This window comes from Acanthochromis polyacanthus, chromosome 23 (assembly GCF_021347895.1).
Source record: "Acanthochromis polyacanthus isolate Apoly-LR-REF ecotype Palm Island chromosome 23, KAUST_Apoly_ChrSc, whole genome shotgun sequence".
Lineage (NCBI taxonomy): Eukaryota > Metazoa > Chordata > Actinopteri > Pomacentridae > Acanthochromis > Acanthochromis polyacanthus.
Window position 1 is genome coordinate 20,425,888 of NC_067135.1, and position 22,090 is coordinate 20,447,977.

General features: G+C 40.0%; 1 protein-coding gene and 1 long non-coding RNA gene across 3 annotated transcripts; one reads left to right on the forward strand and one right to left on the reverse strand.

Moving 5' to 3' along the window:
* Nucleotides 1-67: 67 nt before the first annotated feature.
* Nucleotides 68-21,160, reverse strand: gal3st4 (galactose-3-O-sulfotransferase 4). Of its 2 annotated transcripts, XM_022221646.2 has the most exons (4): nt 20,863-21,157; nt 17,695-17,811; nt 10,966-11,263; nt 68-5,947 (listed from the first exon to the last, which is right to left on the reverse strand). In XM_022221646.2, the coding sequence occupies exons 1-4, from the start codon at nt 20,883-20,885 to the stop codon at nt 4,844-4,846; spliced, it is 1,542 nt and encodes a 513-aa protein (XP_022077338.1). In that variant the 5' UTR covers nt 20,886-21,157; the 3' UTR covers nt 68-4,843. The 2 variants fall into 2 exon arrangements, with proteins under 2 accessions (XP_022077338.1, XP_051799605.1); XM_051943645.1 differs by lacking the exon at nt 10,966-11,263 and having other exon boundaries at nt 20,863-21,160.
* On the forward strand, nt 21,153-21,996 carry LOC127532287 (uncharacterized). Its single transcript, XR_007939658.1, has 2 exons — nt 21,153-21,267; nt 21,378-21,996. It is a non-coding gene; the product is annotated as an uncharacterized LOC127532287 (long non-coding RNA).
* Nucleotides 21,997-22,090: the final 94 nt, after the last annotated feature.

Here is a 22,090-nt window from a genome sequence, read left to right on the forward strand (position 1 = left end):
AGAGAAGTACTGTGTACAATAACCTAATCACACGTAACTAAATGTTAGAATCAAAGAGGCAAATTACTGAAGTTAAAGTTTTGCTTTTATTCAGTACAAGAAAAAAAAACTCAGATGCACACAGAGCGTGAGCTACAACACATTTCAACAAAAAAAACAACAGTTTCAAGTAAGGTTGAAGCCAAGGTACACTGTTGCTTTCTGATCAAACGCTTGATCTTCCATTCAGACAACCTGTAACGACTTCAGAGAAAATCTATGAAGTACTTCCTGTCTGGGTTGGAAGTTGTTCTAATGAAAAGTGCATGACAAAAGTGGAATAACACACCTGCCTTTTACTATCTGCGTCTTTCTGACAATGTACCACGTGTTTACTTTCAAAAACTTAAATACAAGTAACAAGCTACAAAATAAATTCCAGTACCCAGTAACATTTTTTAAATGACAACAATTAACTGTTATCGTTTAGCAGAGTGCATTTGTCTAAGTGGGAATGCAATATGGATGAAATACAAAGGTGCATGAAACTGAATTGAAAATGAAAGACCAAAATAACTGGAAGACAGTTTTTTATAATCATAACTTCTGTATTTTTGTAACTTAGCCTATTATGAAATGAAAACTAAATGACAAGATTAAGTAAAGCAAGATCTCTCAAAGAACAGAGACAAAGACTTTTTTAAGGTGAACAATACTTGACCCTTCATGATTAGAAAATAAAATAACTTTGATATTGATACCACATTTTTCTACCATGATGTAATTATTATGATGTAGAAATATCATTTCTGTTGTGTGTAAGCCAGCTTCTTATCTTTTGATACATAAATATGTTTGAGATACAACAATTGACTACGGGGTGTGTCATACAATATTCTCATGTATTGCATGACACAACAACATTTACTCAGTTTTTGGAAACTCATTTAGATGTTTTTTTTAATTCAATTTTGTAAATTAAAAGCATGAAATGATTAAATTATTATACTTCACTACCAATGAATATAATCAGTATATAATACTGGGCCAGTCCAATGTTTCAATACTCATTGAACATGTGCACACTAATTGTTTTCTCATCATACTATGACACTCTTCCTCTCATCAACACTAAATTTCAAAGAGAACAAATTCTGATAAATACAGTATGCATGAAGCAATTACAACGATTAATACTGAAGGACATTGCATTAAACCCCTGGTCCGTAACATAACATCCTAAGGCATGAAACAAATCCTAATGGGTTTCTGATGTTCTCTGTATGACTGTTTCTTCCACAGGCCATTACACTCCGGCATAACAAAACAGCAGGCATTTACTACATTCACTCCAGTTCTTCACCTTAATAAAAGCATATGGGGCCTGTTTATATAATCACAACAAAAAGATGACATTGTTGTACATGATTTCCCTACCTTAGCCAAACATACCAATGATTTAATTATTGCTGTGAATTAGCAGGAATCTGACATATAAAATCTGTGATGATGGCGAGCCTTGAGAAAATGTCACGGGGTCACTAAAATCAAAAGGAGTGTCTCTTACCTCACCAGACAACATGGAGTCAAAAGTGTACATGCTTTAAACAGTCACAGTTCTCTAAAGACCAAATAAAGGGAACTAGAACTCTATAAGCAACAAATAAAAAAAGCTTGTCACTTGTTCTACCCAGAACCAGAACTGACCCTGAAGAGGGACTGGGTCGTCACTAGTGCTGCTAGAGTCTTAGTGTCTTCAACTCCCTATATAGAATATTTCTTCAAATATCATTGGCAAATGATTTGACGACGTGGTTGTAAAAAAGTAGGTCATGGTGCTTTAGTGGTGTCACCAAAAGGCAGCGTTTGACTGCGCTGTGTTGCACTCACTGACAGCGGTGAGTGAAAACCACAGCAGACAGGAAGTTTCACTTTGAAGTACGAACTAAAACTGATGTTTTCATGTCAGGGTGATTCTGATCAGTCTGAGACAAACATGAAAAGATATTATTACCTCCACCAAGGAGGTTATGTGACACCCGGCGTTTGTCTGTCTGTCTGTTAGCAAGATAACTCAAAAACGCATGGGCAGATTCAGATGAAATTTTGAGAGGATGTAGACTATGATAAGAGGAAGAGTCGATTTAATTTTGGTGGCAATCCGGAAAGGATCCTGGATTCTGGATCACTTTCAATTTTTTAGTATGTTTTACTATGTGGTCCAAAATATGACAAAAACATCATAGGTTAGTATGTCGTCCAACAAATTGGAGCAAGGTGTCCAGATAGCTCAACTGGTTAAGAAGGTGATTCGTAAACAGAACTGTGTCAGAGATGCAGGTTTGATTCCAGCTCATGATCCTTTACTGCATGGGCTTCCTGTTTTCCTTTCTATCCTTGGTGGAGGTCTGCACTCTGAGTGCTTGTCTAGTTTGATTGTACATTCCATCTAAAGTATAATTCAGTTTGCTTTAGGCAGTATGGAATCTCTTCAGTGCCCAATTAAACCCCTTAATAGTTGGATTCTGATGGGCCAGTGATCAAGACTCATGTCTGCCCTAGTGCCTTGGGTGCACTGCTGCTCATCATAAAAGTTAATTTTCAAACATTACAAGTTGGGGCAGCACTTCAATGTGACATGTCCCATCACAACCAAAATATCTTTCAAAATTAACAGCTACATTGTAGAAATGTTTTTGTTGTCCAGAACCAGGCTTTTATTAGAAACACACTCAAATTTGCATATCCGATCATATTTTAGCTATTTAAATGAGAATTCTTCCTATTTTCAGATCAGCGCCCCTTAACTTGTTAATGAAGCGGTTTGTTCTTAAAGATGGAATTTTTTCCACTGGGAACAGTTATAAAACCAAGAGGCCTATGTCGTGCAGAGCTGTAGATACCTTTTCATTTGTTGTCTAGGATCAGAGAAATCCAAAACAGGGTGGTACTAGCCTTTACCTTTCAAAAGGGGAAAATCAATCAAAGACCTAGAATGCTTTGTGCTCTGTTCCTTCCAAGGTTGCTCCCCAGCCCACTGCTACTGCATAAACCTGACCCGCCATCACACAAATGCACTGTTCTTTGTGTAGGTGTGCAAATTTTAAACTGCCAACCAAGTGACAATCTGTATATTTTCATGTTTTCCCAAAGATCTAGAAGTGTCTGTCATGTATGCAGTAAATAGTGTTGATTCGATTCATCCAACAGCACGATAAGTCATTTTCATCACACCGATGAAGAAACAGCTTTCAACATGTACCATGCAGTACCAGGTTTGGCATTCATCAGCTTCATGTTTAACACTAAGATAAACACTGACATACCACATACCAAAGTTCCATCTCTTACTGAAAAACTAAAGAGAGCAAATATAACCAGAAAAAGAGAGTAGTTTAACAAAAACTGGTGTTGATCAGAAGGAATATTAGATTGAATAGAATAATAGAAACAGTGAAACCAACATTTAAACCATGCTTCCATTTCATACAGCAGATTACTACAAGACACTTGACAGTGATATTCAGAGTTAGAGTACCAGTTACACATGCCTGGTTGCTTTATTGTGCCTAAAACTGTGAAACTTTGGAATAACCGATGATATTTATTTCTTTGTGTAGACTTGATTATTGATCAAATTTTAGGCATATACCATATATGCCTTTTTTTTTAGTTGATCAATTCTTCTGTAGTTAAGAACATTATTGTGTGTTCTAAAACTTCAGGAAGTTAATCTTTAAGAGTTAGCTGGCCCACACTAATATAATTTTATATCTGACACCATAAAGAAATAGCTCTTCATGGGAATGAATGTGACATATTTAATTACATTCCATCGACTTCAGGAAATACTGGGAGAAGGTCTGGTGCCCAAACACTGGTATTAACTAGCCGCCTGCAGACTAGTGAAGGTTAAGTATCTCAGACGCACAGGCTTTGAATAGTTTCCCCTCTTTATTATTGAGAGTTATTTAAGAAGCTGTTTAGGTTATTGCTTCTAGACAGGGCTCAACACTGACTCTAAAGCTGAATTAAGTGTGTTCACAGGTACATTTGTCTCAAGAATATCCCAAAATGTTTTAAAAACCCAGAAAGTGGATGGACAAAATGTCAGAAATAACAAATAAATGAATAAGAATTTCTTTTTCGTCTCCTGCATGTTTTATTGCATTTCTTAATCTATTTTCCCAGGAAGCTCTTTTTCCAAGTCCAGGTGGAAAGGCATATCATTTTGTATGCAAATAAAATAACTGACAGAGCCATCAGCTTAGACAAGGACAATTGACAATAAATGTTTTGTCTGTATACTGATTTTAGAAACTTTACATTTTCAGCTACTGTTTTGATTAATAAATGGGAATAAGTTTGTTTTTAAAAATTGTATAGCAAATAGAGTATTTCATCATTCCAATTTCAAGTGGAGTCTTTGAGGAATCTGGAAATACCTTTAGTGTTTTTAAATAACCCGTGTTTTTACAAAAATTTCAAATTTGAAAAGAAATGATTTAACTAAGTAACTCAGTGTAATGGTATTACACGAGAGGCACAGACTGGGGCTTTGTATATGTGTATGATTCAGTAAGAAAATTTGAACTGTCACAAATGCCTGCAAGCACTTTTTGAATTCCTCTCATTATTACAAAAAACAGAACATACAACCCTTCTTCCCTTTGCTGCAGTCATTGAAAGATCCCGGTCCAGACAGTCACCCTAACCAAAAGCAATTATTGAAAACAACCAAAAGTGCAAAGGAGGAGCTCTTTGTTTTTTCATGTGTAAACCAAACTTGACTGAGTTTGCAGGGTCTTTAGTCCATCTTTTCAAAGACTCAAGTACCATATTTACAAAGGAAACTCTCCTCAAACTATCTTAACTTTTCTCTTTCTTGCGGTCGTATCAAAGTCTGGTTGCTCCTCATTAAACGGCTTCCATCCCAGTCCTTCTCCCCTTCTTCCAGCGTCCTCCCTACGGCCTCTCCCCTGACCACTTTCTCTCCTGTCCTGGAAGAATCCTGTCTTAAAAAAGTGCCACCGGCTGCTGCCATTAGCCCCTGGCTCAGTTGCCCTGACTGAGCCTGGACAGCAGGAGCCCGTGGAAACTGTTTAGTATCCAACACATCTTTGTATTGGATCTCAGGTCTGATCATCCTCAGACAGGCCATCATAGTTATATTGTCCAGCCCTGGCTGGAGCTCATAGCCAAGAATCTTCACTAATCCACTCTGGTAGGGCCTGATATTTTTGTCTCGGATCCGTTGTGCCTCCACAGGCTTTCCACCATCCCTGAGACAGACCCGGGCCAGATCTTCTCGCCGCGTCCTGAGAAGAGTCATTTCTTGCTCCATCTGGGCACGACCAAACCTGTCAATTTCCTCCCAGAAGGTCCGATTGAAGACTTTGTAAAGGTACCAATCTAAGGCATTCCACTGTCGTAGCTTCTCTCGCTGATCCTCTGTTAGTGATAGATTAGGTGGTGTCTTGGGTTGTGAACGTCCAGCTCTAACACCAATAGCAGCTGCAGCTGCCGCTTTGCCCACCCAGTTCCCACTCATCCCCCCAGTGCTAATGGGCTTCTGCTGCCGAGCGTTAAGGCTGAAGGAGACTACAGCATCCAGCGGCCAGCAGAGGGCATGTCTCAGCAGGATCATGGACTGGTCAAAGTACTCTGACACCAGAATCAGCTTGAAGGTCCGACGGATCATGGCCTCACCACGCTGAGCCAGTGCCATGGAGAAATTAGCATTATGGTCCATGCCAAAGTCAAACCACAGCAGGTTGCGGGCGTAGTGATTGTTGCGGAGACGAGGGTCATAGTATTTCCTCGGGTCATCAGCAAAGTCACCCAAGCCTTTGGCTTTCCGAAAAGCAGGTGCTACCTCTTTATAATAGGCAAAGGAAGACTCAGCTAGAGTGACTGGGTCCCTGATAATGGAGAAGTAGAATGTGTCTGCAGGCATCACCTTCTCCACCTTAAAGACAGAAAAAGAAAACTTAGTTTTAAGAATGTGCCAATAATGCAATTCAAATGCAGCAGTTATACATTCTATTTTCTTCTTTTTTCAGAGCAACAGACACCACAAGTAGTTATTCTTTTCAGGCAAATAATTATCCATAAGTTAATTGTTCACTGTTTTACATGTAAATTCAACACTGCTACCATCTGCTGCCACCACAGAAGGTAGCAGCAGCAAAAAGAGCAAGAAGGTAATGGCTGCTCTCACAAACGGCTGTTTCTGCTTTTGTTAGCCACTGACTTCACAGGTATCTTAGATCATAGCATATACCTTCTCACTAGCAGAGAGCACCTTCAACATCTCATCCAATAGAGTGTTATTAATACCATTCATCACATATCCTCACCACATACCATTCATCCGTTTAAGGATTAGTCTGCTCTTCGGCCATTTCGTGAAACAATACTAGATAGATAGCAGCAGTGTATAGGTATATAGGTGTGAACAGCCAATGGGAATGCTCAGATCAAAATATTATTTGACTCTCTAATCACTGTAGCAGGTGTCAAGCCTTCTTTGCTGTAGCTGTAAATTAACCCCCTCCTCCCCCGACACACACACACTTCATCAAGAAGAATCATAGCTGACAAAATGTAACCGTAATGTTAAGTTAGCAGCTCTTTCCTTCAACTCAGCTTTAGCACTAATTCACCAAAAAAAAGCTCATCAAAAGCCACTTAAAATCTAAATTATTTGATCAGAACATTTTGACGTACCTGAATGTATTCATAGAGAATGTCTTCATACATTTACATGTAGTGAGATAATACTTACCAGCTTAATTTTCCAAACTAAGATTACTAAATGTTACTCTTGAAATCATCCTCTGTTTAGAGGCTAAAACCTTTGCCCTGTATAATAAGAATGTGTTCTATGTTGGTTTTTTTCTTCTGGCTACTAAGAAATATGTCAGTGTAGATGGTGGAGTAGCCTATTGTAGGGGTGGGGATGATCCATCCTAATCCAAGTAGCTTAGGTTTAGTATTTTCTGAAGTAAATTCCTTCAGGGCACATTGCTCTATTCAAGGGTCAGTCCAAAATCAGTCGGTGTCTTCCACCGGACCTCAGAACCAAAGAAGTATATTGCACAATCATTGTAGTAAATATACTGAAGCAATGCAAAATTTTACAGATATGACTATTTTCTAGTTGCATGGCCTCAAAGTACATGGAGGTGAGTCAAAATTTTAATGCCGTTTAGTGCGATTTGATAATCTTAAGCGTTCTTCAAAAATACAGGAAATTGCAAGAGAAATTTTCATGGATGACAACCCATTTGAGTTTCTTTAAAAACTGCAACCACATCAGAATCCTGATGTGGATTCTATCTATACCAGATGTCATAATCTAAAGTCAAAATCTTGTCTTGTTTCTAGTTGAGAGTGTCATTGTCATAGGCGGTCTCATAGTTTCAATGGCAAAACTGCATAAGTTTAATGTCTATGACAAAGAGCAACACAAACAAGCGTTGGTACCATGTATGTCACCATATGGGGTAAATGGTTGGTCAAAGTAAGTGCATAGCCATGGGTCAGACTCTAACCCATGACTGCTGCGTCAGAACTATAGCCCTTGTTTATAGGTCGCCCACTCAAGAGCTACAGGGGTGACCAAAAGGTGTCATTTTTATGAGCATTTTGATAAGAGGCTTATCTTGTCATACATTTTTCCATGTCAACACAATTTTCTAATTAAGTCGTATGGTACTCATGAAAGTGGCTTATGGCTGTGAAATGGTAAAATAACAAATAGTCCAAACTATTTTAAATAACAGTTTGGACAATTAACACTGATCAGCCACTTTGCAGCATTTGGTGCTTGTTGTCTTCCAAATTCTACTGTGATAGTGCCAAGTTTTCATCAATAGTCAAGGTGTGTAATTTTGGTATCCAACACCTGTCTTTTCTACAGGGTCAGAAAAATGACAGTGTAAGAATTACGATGCTTTCAATTTCTTCCTCTCAAACTTTACATTTTGTGAGCATCAAAATGTGCCAACATTAGCAGAAGAAAACATAGCTAGAAGCTGAGCCTTGTGCCAAAATGTAGGCATAAAAGAGAACTTACACTATATTATAACATTTTGACCAATCAACTATCCCAAATGGTGATATGACACTTGAAATTTTATCCAAAATGCACCTTTTTAAGCTTATTCTGGTGAATTATTAGAAAACAGATCACATCCATGGTATCCATGCTTGTTTCTATTATTGCTTTGTGACACGGCATATTAACCCACTAAAACAAGCCACAGTCATCAGGGAATACTGTTTCCATTAAAGGATGTAGGTGGTATGTGTCAAAGTAACATCCGCATGGATGGCAGAACCCAAGGTTCCCCAGCAGAACATTGCTCAGAGCATCACACTGTCTCTGCCAGATTTCCCCTATTCCCATCGTGCATCCTGGTGCCATGTGTTCCCCAGGTAAGTGGGCCATCAACATGATGTAAAAGAAAATGTGATTAATCAGACGAAGCCCCCTTCTTCCATTACTCCATGGTCCAGTTTTGATGATCACATGCCCATTGTTGGTGCGTTCAGTGGTGCGCAGAGGTCAGCATGAGCACCCTGACTGGTCTGTGGCAATGCAGCCCCATATACAACAAACCGCAATGCACTATGCATTCTGATACCTTTCTATCAGAACTAGCATTAACTTCTTTAGCAATCTGAGCACCAGCGGTTGGTCTGTTGGATCGGTACACAGAGACCAGCCTTCATTCTCCACATGCATCAATAAGCCTTTGCCACTCATGGCCCCATTGCTGGTTCACCACTGTTTCACCCTTGGATCACTTATGATAGATACTGACCACTGCAGACCAGGAACACCCCACAAGAGCTGCAGTTTTGGAGATGCTCTGACCCAGTCGTCTAGCCATCACAATTTGGCCCTTGTCAAACTCACTCAAATCCTTATGCTTGTCCATTTTTCCTGCTTCTAATACATCAACCGTGAGGACTTGCTGCCTAATATATCCAACCCACTAACAACGCCACGATGAAGAGATAATCAGTGTTATTCACTTCATCTGTCAGTGACCATAATGTTGTGATTGATCGATGTAAGATTTTATTCTGTTCGAGATATACAGTGGGTACGGAAAGTATTCAGACCCCTTGAAATTTTTCACTCCGTGTCATTGCAGCCATTTGCCAAAATCAAAAAAGTTCATTTTATTTCTCATTAATGTACACTCAGCACCCCATCTTGACAGAAAAAAAACAGAAATGTAGAAATTTTGGCAAATTTATTAAAAAAGAAAAACTGAAATATCACATGGTCAGAAGTATTCAGACCCTGTGCTCAGTATTGAGTAGAAGCACCCTTTTCAGCTAGTACAGCCATGAGTCTTCTTGGGAATGACAAGGTTTTCACACCTGGATTTGGGGATCCTCTGCCATTCTTCCTTGCAGATCCTCTCCAGTTCTGTCAGGTTGGATGGTGAACAGCCATTTTGAGGTCTCTCCAGAGATGCTCAATTGGGTTTAGGTCAGGGCTCTGGCTGGGCCAGTCAAGAACGGTCACAGAGTTGTTCTGAAGCCACTCCTTTGTTATTTTAGCTGTGTGCTTAGGGTCATTGTCCTGTTGAAAGGTGAACCTTCGGCCCAGTCTGAGGTCCTGAGCACTCTGGAAGAGGTTTTCCTCCAGGATATCTCTGTACTTGGCCGCATTCATCCTTCCTTCAATTGCAACCAGTCGTCCTGTTCCCTGCAGTTGAAAAACACCCCCACAACATGATGCTCCCACCACCATGTTTCACTGTTGGGCAGGTGATGAGCAGTGCCTGGTTTTCTCCACACATACTGCTTAGAATTAACACCAAAAAGTTCAATCTTGGTCTCATCAGACCAGAAAATCTTATTTGTCATAGTCTGGGAGTCCTTCATGTGTTTTTTGGCAAACTCTATGCGAGCTTTCATGTGTCTTGCACTGAGGAGAGGCTTCCGTCGGGCCACTCTGCCATAAAGCCCCGACTGGCGGAGGGCTGCAGTGATAGTTGACTTTGTGGAACTTTCTCCTATCTCCCAACTGCATCTCTGGAGCTCAGCCACAGTGATCTTTGGGTTCTTCTTTACCTCTCTCACCAAGGCTCTTCTCCCACCATTGCTCAGTTTGGCTGGACGGCCAGGTCTAGGAAGAGTTGTGGTCGTCACAAACTTCTTCCATTTGAGGATTATGGAGGCCACTGTGCTCTGAGGAACCTTGAGTGCTGCAGAAATTCTTTTGTAACCTTGGTCAGATCTGTGCCTTGCCACAATTCTGTCTCTGAGCTCCTTGGGCAGTTCCTTCGACCTCATGATTCTCATTTGCCCTGACATGCACTGTGAGCTGTAAGGTCTTATATAGACAGGTGTGTTCCTTTCCTAATCAAGTCCAATCAGTTTAATTAAACACAGCTGGACTCCAATAAAGAAGCAGAACCATCTCAAGAAGGATCAGAAGAAATGGACAGCATGTGAGTTAAATATGAATGACGCTGCAAAGGGTCTGAATACTTCTGACCATGTGATGTTTCAGTTTTTCTTTTTTAATAAATTTTCAAAAATTTCTACATTTCTGTTTTTTTCTGTCAAGATGGGGTGCTGAGTGTACATTAATGAGAAATAAAATGAACTTTTTTGATTTTGGCAAATGGCTGCAATGAGAGAGTGAAAAATTTCAAGGGGTCTGAATACTTTCCGTACCCACTGTATTTGATCTGTTGTCTAAATTACAAGTATCCCTGATTGTTTGTGGTCAAAATATTGAAATATAAGATCATGATATAAGGTTACAAATTAAAATACCTCCTGCACAAGCACCAAGCAAATACAAAACCACTCAGCAGAGGCACAGGTCAGTTTAATGTCTTCATCTGCTTCCTCACTTTACAGTACAACGTATAAACTGAAGAATAGCTATCATCATTTTCCCAATGTCAAGTTTGTCTTCAGTCTCCCCCTCTCCTCTTTTGAATAACTTACCTCCAGCTTATTAAATCTCATGTGATTGCCCATTATGTGAAACTCTATGGCTCTGGGACCTCGATAGCCTTTGACCCTGTGTGCATTGAAGGGCAGCGGGTAGCCCAGCTGGTAGCCCAGCGGCAGGGCGAAGCGGAGGTTGCGCTCCTCTCCAAATCGGTAGAGCATGTTGAGTACCGTGCTGCTGGCTGTCTTGTGGGTCTTGAGAAACATGATGTGGGTATGAGGCTGACAGGAGCCTAGAGAGGGCCCCTGAGCATCAGGGGATGAGAAGATGGAGTGAGCAGCTGGCTGGACACTGTTGAAGGACAGATGGAGGAAAAGAGCATTTTAACTTCAGATCACATTTTAATGCCCGTTTACATTCCAAGTGATCAGTGTGTTAAAGCTTCCTCAACAACTCCTCGTAATATGAAAGCTGTCAAACAGTAATAAATACACTTACTTATATATATATTCATTACTGCAGTGCTTTCAAGCCTCTCTTACAAAGCAGGTTTGGCTTTCGAGTAGGGATGTAACAACGTATATTCACCTTAAACCTCTCTGTCCAAAATGTTCAATTCAGTATGACACTTATGTTCAGTACATCCTGTGATCAAAACAATTACTGTTCCACATCAGAATTCCCACACTAAAATGGAAATTCTACAGCGATTTCCACTGTAAATGTTTGGCAGTGCATCACTTGCTGCCAATCAGCTTAGCATGCTAGAAGTCTTAGCCTTCAGAAATGGACAGCTGCTGTGCAGTTTTTAATAATTTCGTGAGATGATTAAAGTCAGGTTTGCAACTTCTCCGCAGCATAATAATTTTCAAATCACTGCATGTTTTTGTTTTACAGATTGTAGATAAGTCAAAGTCAGTACTGTATTTCAAATAATTTGGATTACTTTAACATTGTCTTGCAATATTATTGCATATAACACTGAACAAATCTGGCATTTACACAGTACTGAAACCCAAATTAGACTAAAGCCTTTGAGGCTTTAATTTATGTTTGTCTTACATTGTTATTTGTCATTTAATTTGTAAGTACAGAATATTTGCAGTGCTGAAAACATGAAGACAGTAGCTCACGGGTTGCCCAAGTATTCTATGACAGCAACTCCTGGCGGTCATTTTATAAAATGCTCCATCAACTGCATTGGCCCAATATCCATATTTCTTCTAAATATATAACATATATAGTCACAGGCCACTTTAATAGGTACACCTGTTCAACAACTCATTAACAAAAATCTAATCAGCCAATAACACTGCAGCAACTCAATGAATTCAGGCATGTAGATGTGGTCTAGACACCTGCTGAAGCTCAAACCAAGTATTCAAATGGAGAATAAAGGTGATTTAAGTGATTCTGAACATGGTATGGTTGTTGGTGCAAGACGGGATGTTCAGACTATTTCAGAAACTGCTGCTCTACTGGGATTTTCACACACAACAATCTCTAGGTTTTACATACAGTGATCAGAAAAAAGAAGATATCAAGTAAGCCACAGTTTTCTGGGTGGAAAATGTTATGTAGATGCCAGAGGTCACAGGAGAATGGTTTGAGATGACAGAAAGGCAAGAGAATCTCCAATAACTATTCCTTACAACCAAGGTATGTAGATGACCAGCTCTGAATGCATAACACGTTGAACCTTGAAGAAGATGGGCTACAGCAACAGAAGACCACACTGGGTGCCACTCTTGTCAGCTAAAAACAGGAAACTAAGGCTACAGTTCTAACCAAAATTGGACAGTAAAATACTGGGAAAACATTGCCTGGTGTGATAAGTCTCGATTTTCAGATAATAGGATCAAAATTTAGCCTAAACAGCATGAAAGCATGGATCCATCCTGCCTTATATCAATGGTTCAGACTGTTGGTGGTGTTGGAATGGTGTGGGGGATATTTTCTTGGCACACTTTGGGCCCTTTAGTGCCAACTGAGCAACACCACAGTAGTGTTGCAAACCACATCCATCACTTTATGACCACAGTGGACTCATCTTCTGATAGCTACTTCCGCCAGGATAATGCACAATGTCATAAAGCTCAGATCATCTCAAATGGGTTACTTGAACACAACAATGAGTTCACTGTACTTGAATGTCATCCACAGGCACTAAATTACAATCCAATAGAGCACCTTTGGAATGTGGTGGAATGGGAGACTCGCATCATGGGTGTGCAGCCGACAAATCTGCAGCAACTGCTTTGATCCCATCATGTCAATATGGACCAAAATCTCTGAGGAATGTTTCCAGCACCTTGTTGAATCTATGCAATGAAGAATTGAGCAAGTTCTGAAGACAAACGGCAGTCCAATCCAGAACTAGCAAAGTGTACCTAATAAAGTGGCCGGTGAGTGTATATGTATCAAATTTTGGCTTTTTCATAAAATGAACAATAAATTAGCCATGCTGCCCTGACATTATTTATCTACATGTTGTACAAATATGTTACCAATCCATTCTAATGTATGACCTGGAGACATAATCTTTTGCAACATTTCGCAAACATCTGGTTTCTAAACAAAAGTCCCTAATCTCCAACACAAATGGTATTAGATACTTCATCATCTATTAAACAGCCAAACCCATCGCCCGAACGGGAGGACACTGGAAGCATGAGTGAGACTTTGCCAAGATTCCGAAAACTAATGTGGACAATAAGAAATTCAGTTATTTATCTCTGCAGAGGCAACTAATTCAGATCTTTTCTAAATAAATTAGAGATCTTGATCATGTATCTGCTCTGAGTAATTTTTTCCGTCCAAGTTTCAACCACACAGGAGTGTTATCTCTGAGCTGTGACCCCTGTGTGTGCATAACTGCTGCCACAGCTACTCCATACACCTATACACCCATCTGTTACAATAGTATGGTTAGGAATAGAATGCAAAGCTAACACAGCTGTGTGGAACTGTTAAGCTAATTTAGCGACAAGTTTTTCGAAACAATGATCATGAGGAGCTCTCCTATGGTCAAGAATACCATCTCTGTCGCATTTTCTTCAGTTTGTCAGTGAGATTCCTGTGGTTGCCACAGTCATGAGAAAAGCAGCGCTAAAACATAGTAACCTAATGCCACAGTTGCTCAGCTGTGTTATGCAGCTCTTCCTTCAACTGCTTAAAGCTTAAGTGTTTGAGCTTTTGCAAAGTGTTTGCTGACACTGAATCCAGGGAAATCTCTAGATTTGATGGATTTCCCTCTAGAATTTTGTAACGTCTTTACCTTATTCTGTGAAGTACCATGACAGGGCATTAGTTATGAATCGGCACTATACAACTAAAATGGAAATCAATTCAGTTCAATTACATGGGAGTTATCCGTCAGAAATGATACAAGGAACAACCGATTAAATTGTGTGGGTGTTTCCAAGTCCCATCAATTCCTGCTGCCCGCTACATATTTAGGTCACGCGATTTGGTATCCATGCAAAGCCTACATATGCATAACACACGCCTGTACTCAGCGCAAGGTCATTTTATTTGAGTGTACATCTATTAAATGGCCCCATTCTATGTTGCCGTGATATCTGTCTTAAGATTTCAGGCGTCGGAAATGATACAACGACCAAGCAGCCATTGTGGAGTACTGCGATCTCTTTTCTTGAGATTAATTATTTTTTTAATAATCATTATGCACAGATGTTCTTTTTTAAAAAAAAAATTATGTCCACATATGTGGATGCCAGGTCTTAGGAGATTAATACCTGTTCAATATATTGCTGGACACTTTAATGAAACACAACACATAATATTTTGTTTCTTGAGTAAATTCTGTGACGCTCTGCCTACAGCGCTCTGATAGTTCCTGTATGAGAAAATGAGGCAATCATAATTATGTTCCTAGTTTTTTTATGGTTTGGTTTTTCATAACTTAGTACAGATAAGAATATCATTAAAGTACCAGACCAACAAGCACTATCAGTAAGAGTGGCAGTACTGTTAAAAACTTAATGATACCCATCCCTATTGCCAACAGCCATTCAAAACTACACACCGTCCGCCATTAACCCACTTGCCATGCATTAGCTCCATTTGCAATACACTCACTAGCCACTGCCCACCAGACGTCAGGCTATGTTTCAGCTCAATTTATTTTTTTATTCTTTATTTTACCATGTAAGATCAGTTGACAACAATTTCTCATTTACAATGCTGACCTGGCAAGAGGCCCCAGCAGGAAGAAAGATAACAAACATGTCGGCATCTACTCAAATTTCTTCTTACTTTAAAGTGAGTTGAAATATTTAGAGTTATAAACAGCTGCCACAATTCACAAAGTCATTACAGGCAACCAGTTCTCCAGGAACAAAAACAAATTTTACATACTAGAGTTATAAACAGCTGCCACAATTCACAAAGTCATTTCAGGCAACCAGTTCTCCAGGAACAAAACAAACAAATTTTACAGACTCTCACAGACACAAAATATAAGAAACCTGGGAAAATCATGCTGGCATAGCTATCAATTAGCTTATATACATAAACACAGTAACAGAGTTACTAATAGTATTCAGTTATGTATTTTGCTTTTGGTGTGCCAACCCAAGATTTTTTAGTGGCTCCATCCTGCCACCCCATACAAAACATTTCTGTACATGCCCCTGCTCCAGACAGTAGTAGGCACGGGGCAGAAAGCCTCTCACAGATATCTGTAGCTTAGCATCGTCAGCAAAATAAGTTCCACTAACACCTACATGTGAATTGTTTTGGTATTTTCAGTGTTACACGGAAACTGGCCATGCTTGCGTAATTTTGCAGTGTTCATACAACTTCAGAAATTTGTAGTACCTCACGTTTTAAACACAGCTCCATTTTATGCACTCCTCTGTCCCTATCTGTAGGTTACCACAGTAGTTTCATTGCTGAAAGTCTATTTGTTCATGTAGCTAAACAGAGCCTTCAAAGTACCAACTACAGACTGAGAGCGAGGTGGTTGCATCAGATCTGAAGTCGTGTATCAGGAATCAGTTGATAAAAATGAGGATACGACAATCGAAAAAAAATGCCACATATCAGCTGACACCTAGTATCCACCAGAAACTCAAGGAAGAGCATAAGCTGTGAATATCCCTCCAGCACATACACATGATTTTAGCTGCCAAAGTCATATGTATGAGGAGGAGTAGGAATATCACAAAACAGAATTAATTACGGCATTTTTCACATGATTAATATCCCCATTAGTCTCAGCCTGATCCTTTGTTTTCATCCGCTGTGACACGGTTTTTAGGAAATCGAAAACACAAATTTTAGTAGAACTTTGCATAAAATAAATGAGCTCTGGCCAGAGGACGTTAAGCGTCATATAAGTCTCTGTCATAGTACCCGTTGGTAGCTGAAGTCACACAACGCTCTCTGCTTACCAACATAGAACTAACCATTGTCTAAGGACCACCTCATTAGGTCACTACAGTATGTAACAGAAAGAGGCTCCACCTGGTGGTGCAACCATGCACAACAGCTAATGTACAATACATGTTCTGACATCCATACACATACACACAGGTGTTCGATGTATTTTGGAGCTGCCCTTTTTTTTCATTCAAGGGGCAGCTTGGATGCAAAAAACAATTTTTTTTCATAATGCATTGTAGTGCAGAGGCCACTGTCACCTCACAGCAAAAAGGTCCTGGCTTCCCCTTTTTTGTGAGGAGTTTCCTTGTTTTTCCTTAATGCCCATGTGGGTTTTCTTAGATTTTAATGTTGAGCGGGCCGCTCCCAATATCTGGGTATGTTGAGTGCTAGAGCAGTGAGACATGCATTTGAAGAAGTTGAAATAAGCAAGTCAAGCGCACACACAGAGACCCAAAAGAAAGATATTGTGTGCTTACTCACTGAAGATGAGTGCACTTTACCATGGTTTGCCTGTTCATTTGTATTTACTCAACTTTCATGCTTTACTCACTCCCTTCTTGCACTTATCTTGCCATCTATTTGCACTATACTTGCTTAACTGGTTGCTCTCAAAGTGTTATTGAGAATCACAGTAGGCATGTTGTAATGTGTTTCATTATGCAGCAGTAGCATAACAACTGATGGAACATAGGATATTTTCCAAAGAATTGATTACCCACTGTCACCATCTAACAGCAAGAATGATACATGTGTTTAACTAGAGTCTCTGGTTTGACAGAGGCACTTTGTCATTTGCACAGCAGCAACTCCAGCAATCGTAAAATTCCAAACAGCAATGGCATCAGTGAGGCTTTAATGGTAAACAATGTTCCATGTGTGTTTTGCCATTTAGTTTTTTTTTTTCACCTGTTGCTACTATAAGGGTATGAGATTTGAGCATGTGATTTGATACTACCGAGGTTTGACCCAGCTCCACCTGGTAGTTTTGTATTTCTCCTATTAATAATGTATGTAGCCTCACTTTGAGGCTGCACACATTTAAGAGTATTTGTAAAATGACTATCACCTATTGGACAATTCATGTCCAGTGTACAATTTCTTCAAGTGTAATATGGACATGTGTACTACACACATGTGCACATATGTATTCTGCAAATGCCGAGAAAGGACTTTCAGTTATATAGTGATGACGATATTTGACCTGAGCCTTCTGAACCGAGAAGCATTTATTATTCATAGGGTTTAATTTTTTTAGTAGGGGAGAAGGTGTAGATGCAATTCTTAGATTGTCTAACAAAATATATAACTTGTCAAGTTGTCTGAAAGTACATACACACACACATACATATATATACATATATATATAAACATACCTCTTGTTGAAGATGACTCCCAGCAGTTGCCCAGCGAAAGCAATTGCCGCAAATAGCAGCAGTGCTTTCCACATCCAAACTGGACCCAAACGACCACACACTAGCCATCGCAACATCCTAGAAGGACAAGTAGAAGAGGCAATGTGAGGATGGATGGATGGAGGCAGTTGATAATGCAAAGAAGGGGATTACGAAAAGAAACAAAGATGGTGAGAAAGAAAATGGTGGATCACAGAGAGAAAGGAGCATACAGAGTGGAGGATGACATGCAGAAAAGGCAGCAAAGTAAAGTAAAAGAAGCATAGGGTACATAGAATAAAGCATAGAGCATAGAATGAGGAATAGAGGGACAAAGGGATGTGGGGAAGGGGAGGTGATGTTTAGCGGATTAAGGCGAGAGACAAAGCGTGATGATGTTATGTAAAAACAAGGCAATAAAGAGAAGGGCATAGTGTGAGAGAGAGAAAAGTGGGGTGGGGGGGAAGGTCACAGGGGCAAAAAGAGGGATAGAGAGAGTGAGAGATCTGGGTGAGTCATAAGACAACATGACTAAGGCATTATCATCATCACGGCGAGGAAAGCAGTCTAAAAATATGCAGCAACACGACCTCCTGCATTCCTTAGACTCTGTCATGACTTGTTCAGAATCAAGTTTTCTTGCCAGTATATTTCTGATAAACTGCTGATATTGAAGATGAAGATATGGGGCTAGACAGCTTACATGATTGACTAAATTACTGGTAACAAATATCTTTCCTTGTTAAATCCTATTTAAAAAAAGTCTAATTTTTACACAATAAGTGAAATATTTAGGATGGCATTATAAATAAATGTTTCCTTAACATAATTTCAAATATGAAGTAATTTCAAGTTTTATAGTATAGCAGCAAAGAGAGACGAAAATGTCCCAGTCTGAGCTGAGTATGATGTGCTTAAAGCAAAACTGTCTTTTAAGTCATGAGACAGGAGAGACTACTTGATGCCTAAATCCAGGGGTTAGGTCAGTGTGGTGAGTGTTGTTAACAGAGAAGTAGGACTCCCATATTACGACCCATATTAGGGTCATCGTGGGCTGGAGTCTATCCCAGCTGACTTAGGCAGGGGACACCCTGGACAGGTCACCAGTCTATGGCAGGGCTACATAAGAGACAAACAATCACACTCACACACCATTTAGAATCATCAATTAACCTCAGCATGTTTTTGCATCGTGGGAGGAAGCCGGAGAACCCAGAGAAAACCCACACTGCACAGGAAGATCACGCAAACCACACGCAGAAAGGTCCCAGGCTCGGGAATCTTCTAGCTGTGACATGCTGATCACTGAGCTACTGTGCAGCCTGCTGCGACTTGTTGCGATCATGACTTTGGCTTCTAACAATTAAATGAACAAGATCAACTGTGATCATTAAAATGCTCCTCTGCTTTGTACATAGAAAATTTGAATATAAATTCAATGACAGTCTTTAAATCAATGCAAAACCAGGGAATGCAAATCAAGACAACCACTCATCAGCATGCACAGCTGATTAATAGCAGAAAGAATTATATGTTAGAATTCTAGAAATTCATTTAGCAGATGCTTTTATCCAAAGAGACGTACATCTAATAGTAGATACAATGCAAGCCAGGATCTAGTCAGGAGAAAACAATCTGGATAAGAGCCATAAAACAAGCTCAAGTGTCATAATAGGACCGTGGTGTTTAGAGGCAGTACAGACGTAATAAGATATTTTTTACAGTTTGTTAAGTGTAGAGGTGTTAAGTGATGGTTTTTAGTCTTTTCTTAAAGACTGAGAAAGACTACAGATTGAACAGAGTTTGGTAACTCGCTCCATCCACCAGGGAACCAGTGAAAAAGTTAGTCTGGACCTCTGTGTCAATGCAACCCTATTATGACTGTGCACTAAAAACATGACAAACTGAATTTATTCTGTTCTACCACAATATTACAACGCCAAGAACATCTTTCCTACAGATTGCTGCAAATTCTCTTCCTATAACGTCAAACCCGAGAGAGAGGGAGGGGCTCTGCACAAGGAATTTTTTGCCAATATAGACATTGGAGGGATCAACTATACCTCTGCTCTCAGTGGTCTAGAAGTGCTTTTGAGTGGGAGATGTGCACATTTTAAATGGTGCTGCTGGGATGTGAATACAGGAGATTTCCCTGTTAAGAGTCCATCCTCTGGAACTTGTTAGGACAGTTTGTTTTCTTTTTAAAAAAGTATATATTTTATACTAAATAATAAAAGATATTTATTAAATTATTGTTTCACAGAAATTGCTCAAACAAGTGTTAACGGCTAACTGATTAAAGTAAGAGTAAAGAGGTATTGTTTTGCTCTTTGAAAGGGACAAAAATTCGTCATCTCCTTACATTCTGGTCTGTTTTACTACTATGATAAACATTTTATAATTTCAATAATTATATGATTTATTGTAAAGTAAATACAATTTTTTTTAAAAAGAAGAAAGTTATTGTGTGTGGCTGCCCTAATGAGATCGCCTAAAAAGTACTATTAATGTTTAGTATATAAAATAATAATAATAATGATGATAAACTGAAAAAAAAAAAAAAATTGGCTGCCAAGGGTGGTGTTAGTGAACAGAACACAATGCACGGTATGATCAGGCAGTATGTCCCATCAGGGTCCAGAATGACTGGGAACATACAGGCTCCTGTGTTTTTACTGCGGCCTGGAAGGAGCTGATCAGCCCTGTGATGAAGCACAGCAGAACATCTGGACAGCAGAGGAGCCATCGCAGCTTCAGAGGCGACGATCACACAATAGCAGCGATGTGCGGCGAGCAGCGGCCACCACCCACCGGCCCACAGTCCCCGCCGCTACACAAAGGGGCATTCAGCCTCCAACGCAGCTTTCCACTACACAACACACCCAGACACACACACGGGCGTGAAGACACCAATGGATCCCGCAGATAGAGCGAATAAATATTCAGACAGGCCTTCGCATGTGAATGAGCCCCTCCAGCCCTCCTCCACCCACAGCCTCTCTTCTCCCTGCACATTTACAGCCGCCTCTAGTTCACCACAATCACTGCATCATCGCTCGGCAGACAAACGTCCTCCGGGTTTCACCTGGATTTTCCTTCTTTCTCTCCGACTCCCACTATGACGGCTCCTTCTAGCTTAGTCAACGTTACCTGGCTCTCCGTCTGAAAACCATAGCTGTGTCCCCGGGCCGGTAACGGTGACGGTGTTGTTGTGCAGCTGCAGAGACCTCGGGGCATCTCGAAGGCTTCAGATGCAGCGGATCCACCGCCGGTCCAGATTTAGGCCATGGAGCCGCAGAGAGGAGACCGGATCCGCCTGATGCTGACAACAAAGCTTCTAGTCCTCACCGCGCCTTACTACAAATATTCCGAGAGCTCTCCTGCCTGTTCTGCTGACGGCCAAGACATACCGAGTACAGAGAGGAGTGAGAGACGGAGGGAGAAGGGAGTAGAAAAGGAGTACTACTTCCGGACGATAGCAAAATAAAAGCGTTTCCAGGACCAGGGTAGTTGCTGTGTTGTGCCAAAAAGTGATCCTCTGCCTAGAACCGATCAGTGGGTACAGTTATTTTCATATATATATATATATATATATATATATATATATATATATATATTCATACAGTCAATGATTCTCTGCCTCTATGATTTATATCTTATTGAAGGCAGCCACATCCACAGACTGAACATAATCCTCGAAGGCAGTGATGGCTTCCTCCAGCAGATCCGTACCCACTTCATCATCCTCCACAACTCATCCTATCTGAAGCTTCTTGATGCTCTGTGCATTGGATTACACCCAATCTGGCTGTTTTCATCAACTGAAATTGCTTTAAAGGACCAATTCAACTTCTATGATGGAGTTTTACCCCTGACAAATGACTCAATTTAATGACTCAATTTAATTCATGAGGATGATATTTTTCAGATCATAGCCCACAAGATGAATGCAAAGGAGACATTTTATGATGAACTGTGGTTTATATGTAGTGTGGTTTGCCATCGGTTGATTGGAATGATCAGAGATTTTGTACTAATATAACAGTCATGTCACTGGTAGTCTGAGTGAGAAGGCCTGATTTAGATTGAATAGTTTAACCTGCATTCCACATAACTGGGTGCCCTTTATTCCTATGGCCGTACACTGATGTGTAGGGTTAGGGTTAGAATTTTTGGTCCCTTAAAAAAGTGGAGGGCACATATAAAATGTGTTGTAATTCCTACACTGTTCACCTGATTTTAATGTGAATACCCTCAAATTAAAGCTGAAAGTCTGCACTTTAAGCATTATTTGATTGTTTCATTTCAGATCCATTATGGTGGTGTACAGAGCCAAAATACTGGAAACTTTTGTCAATGTCCAGATATTTATGGGCCT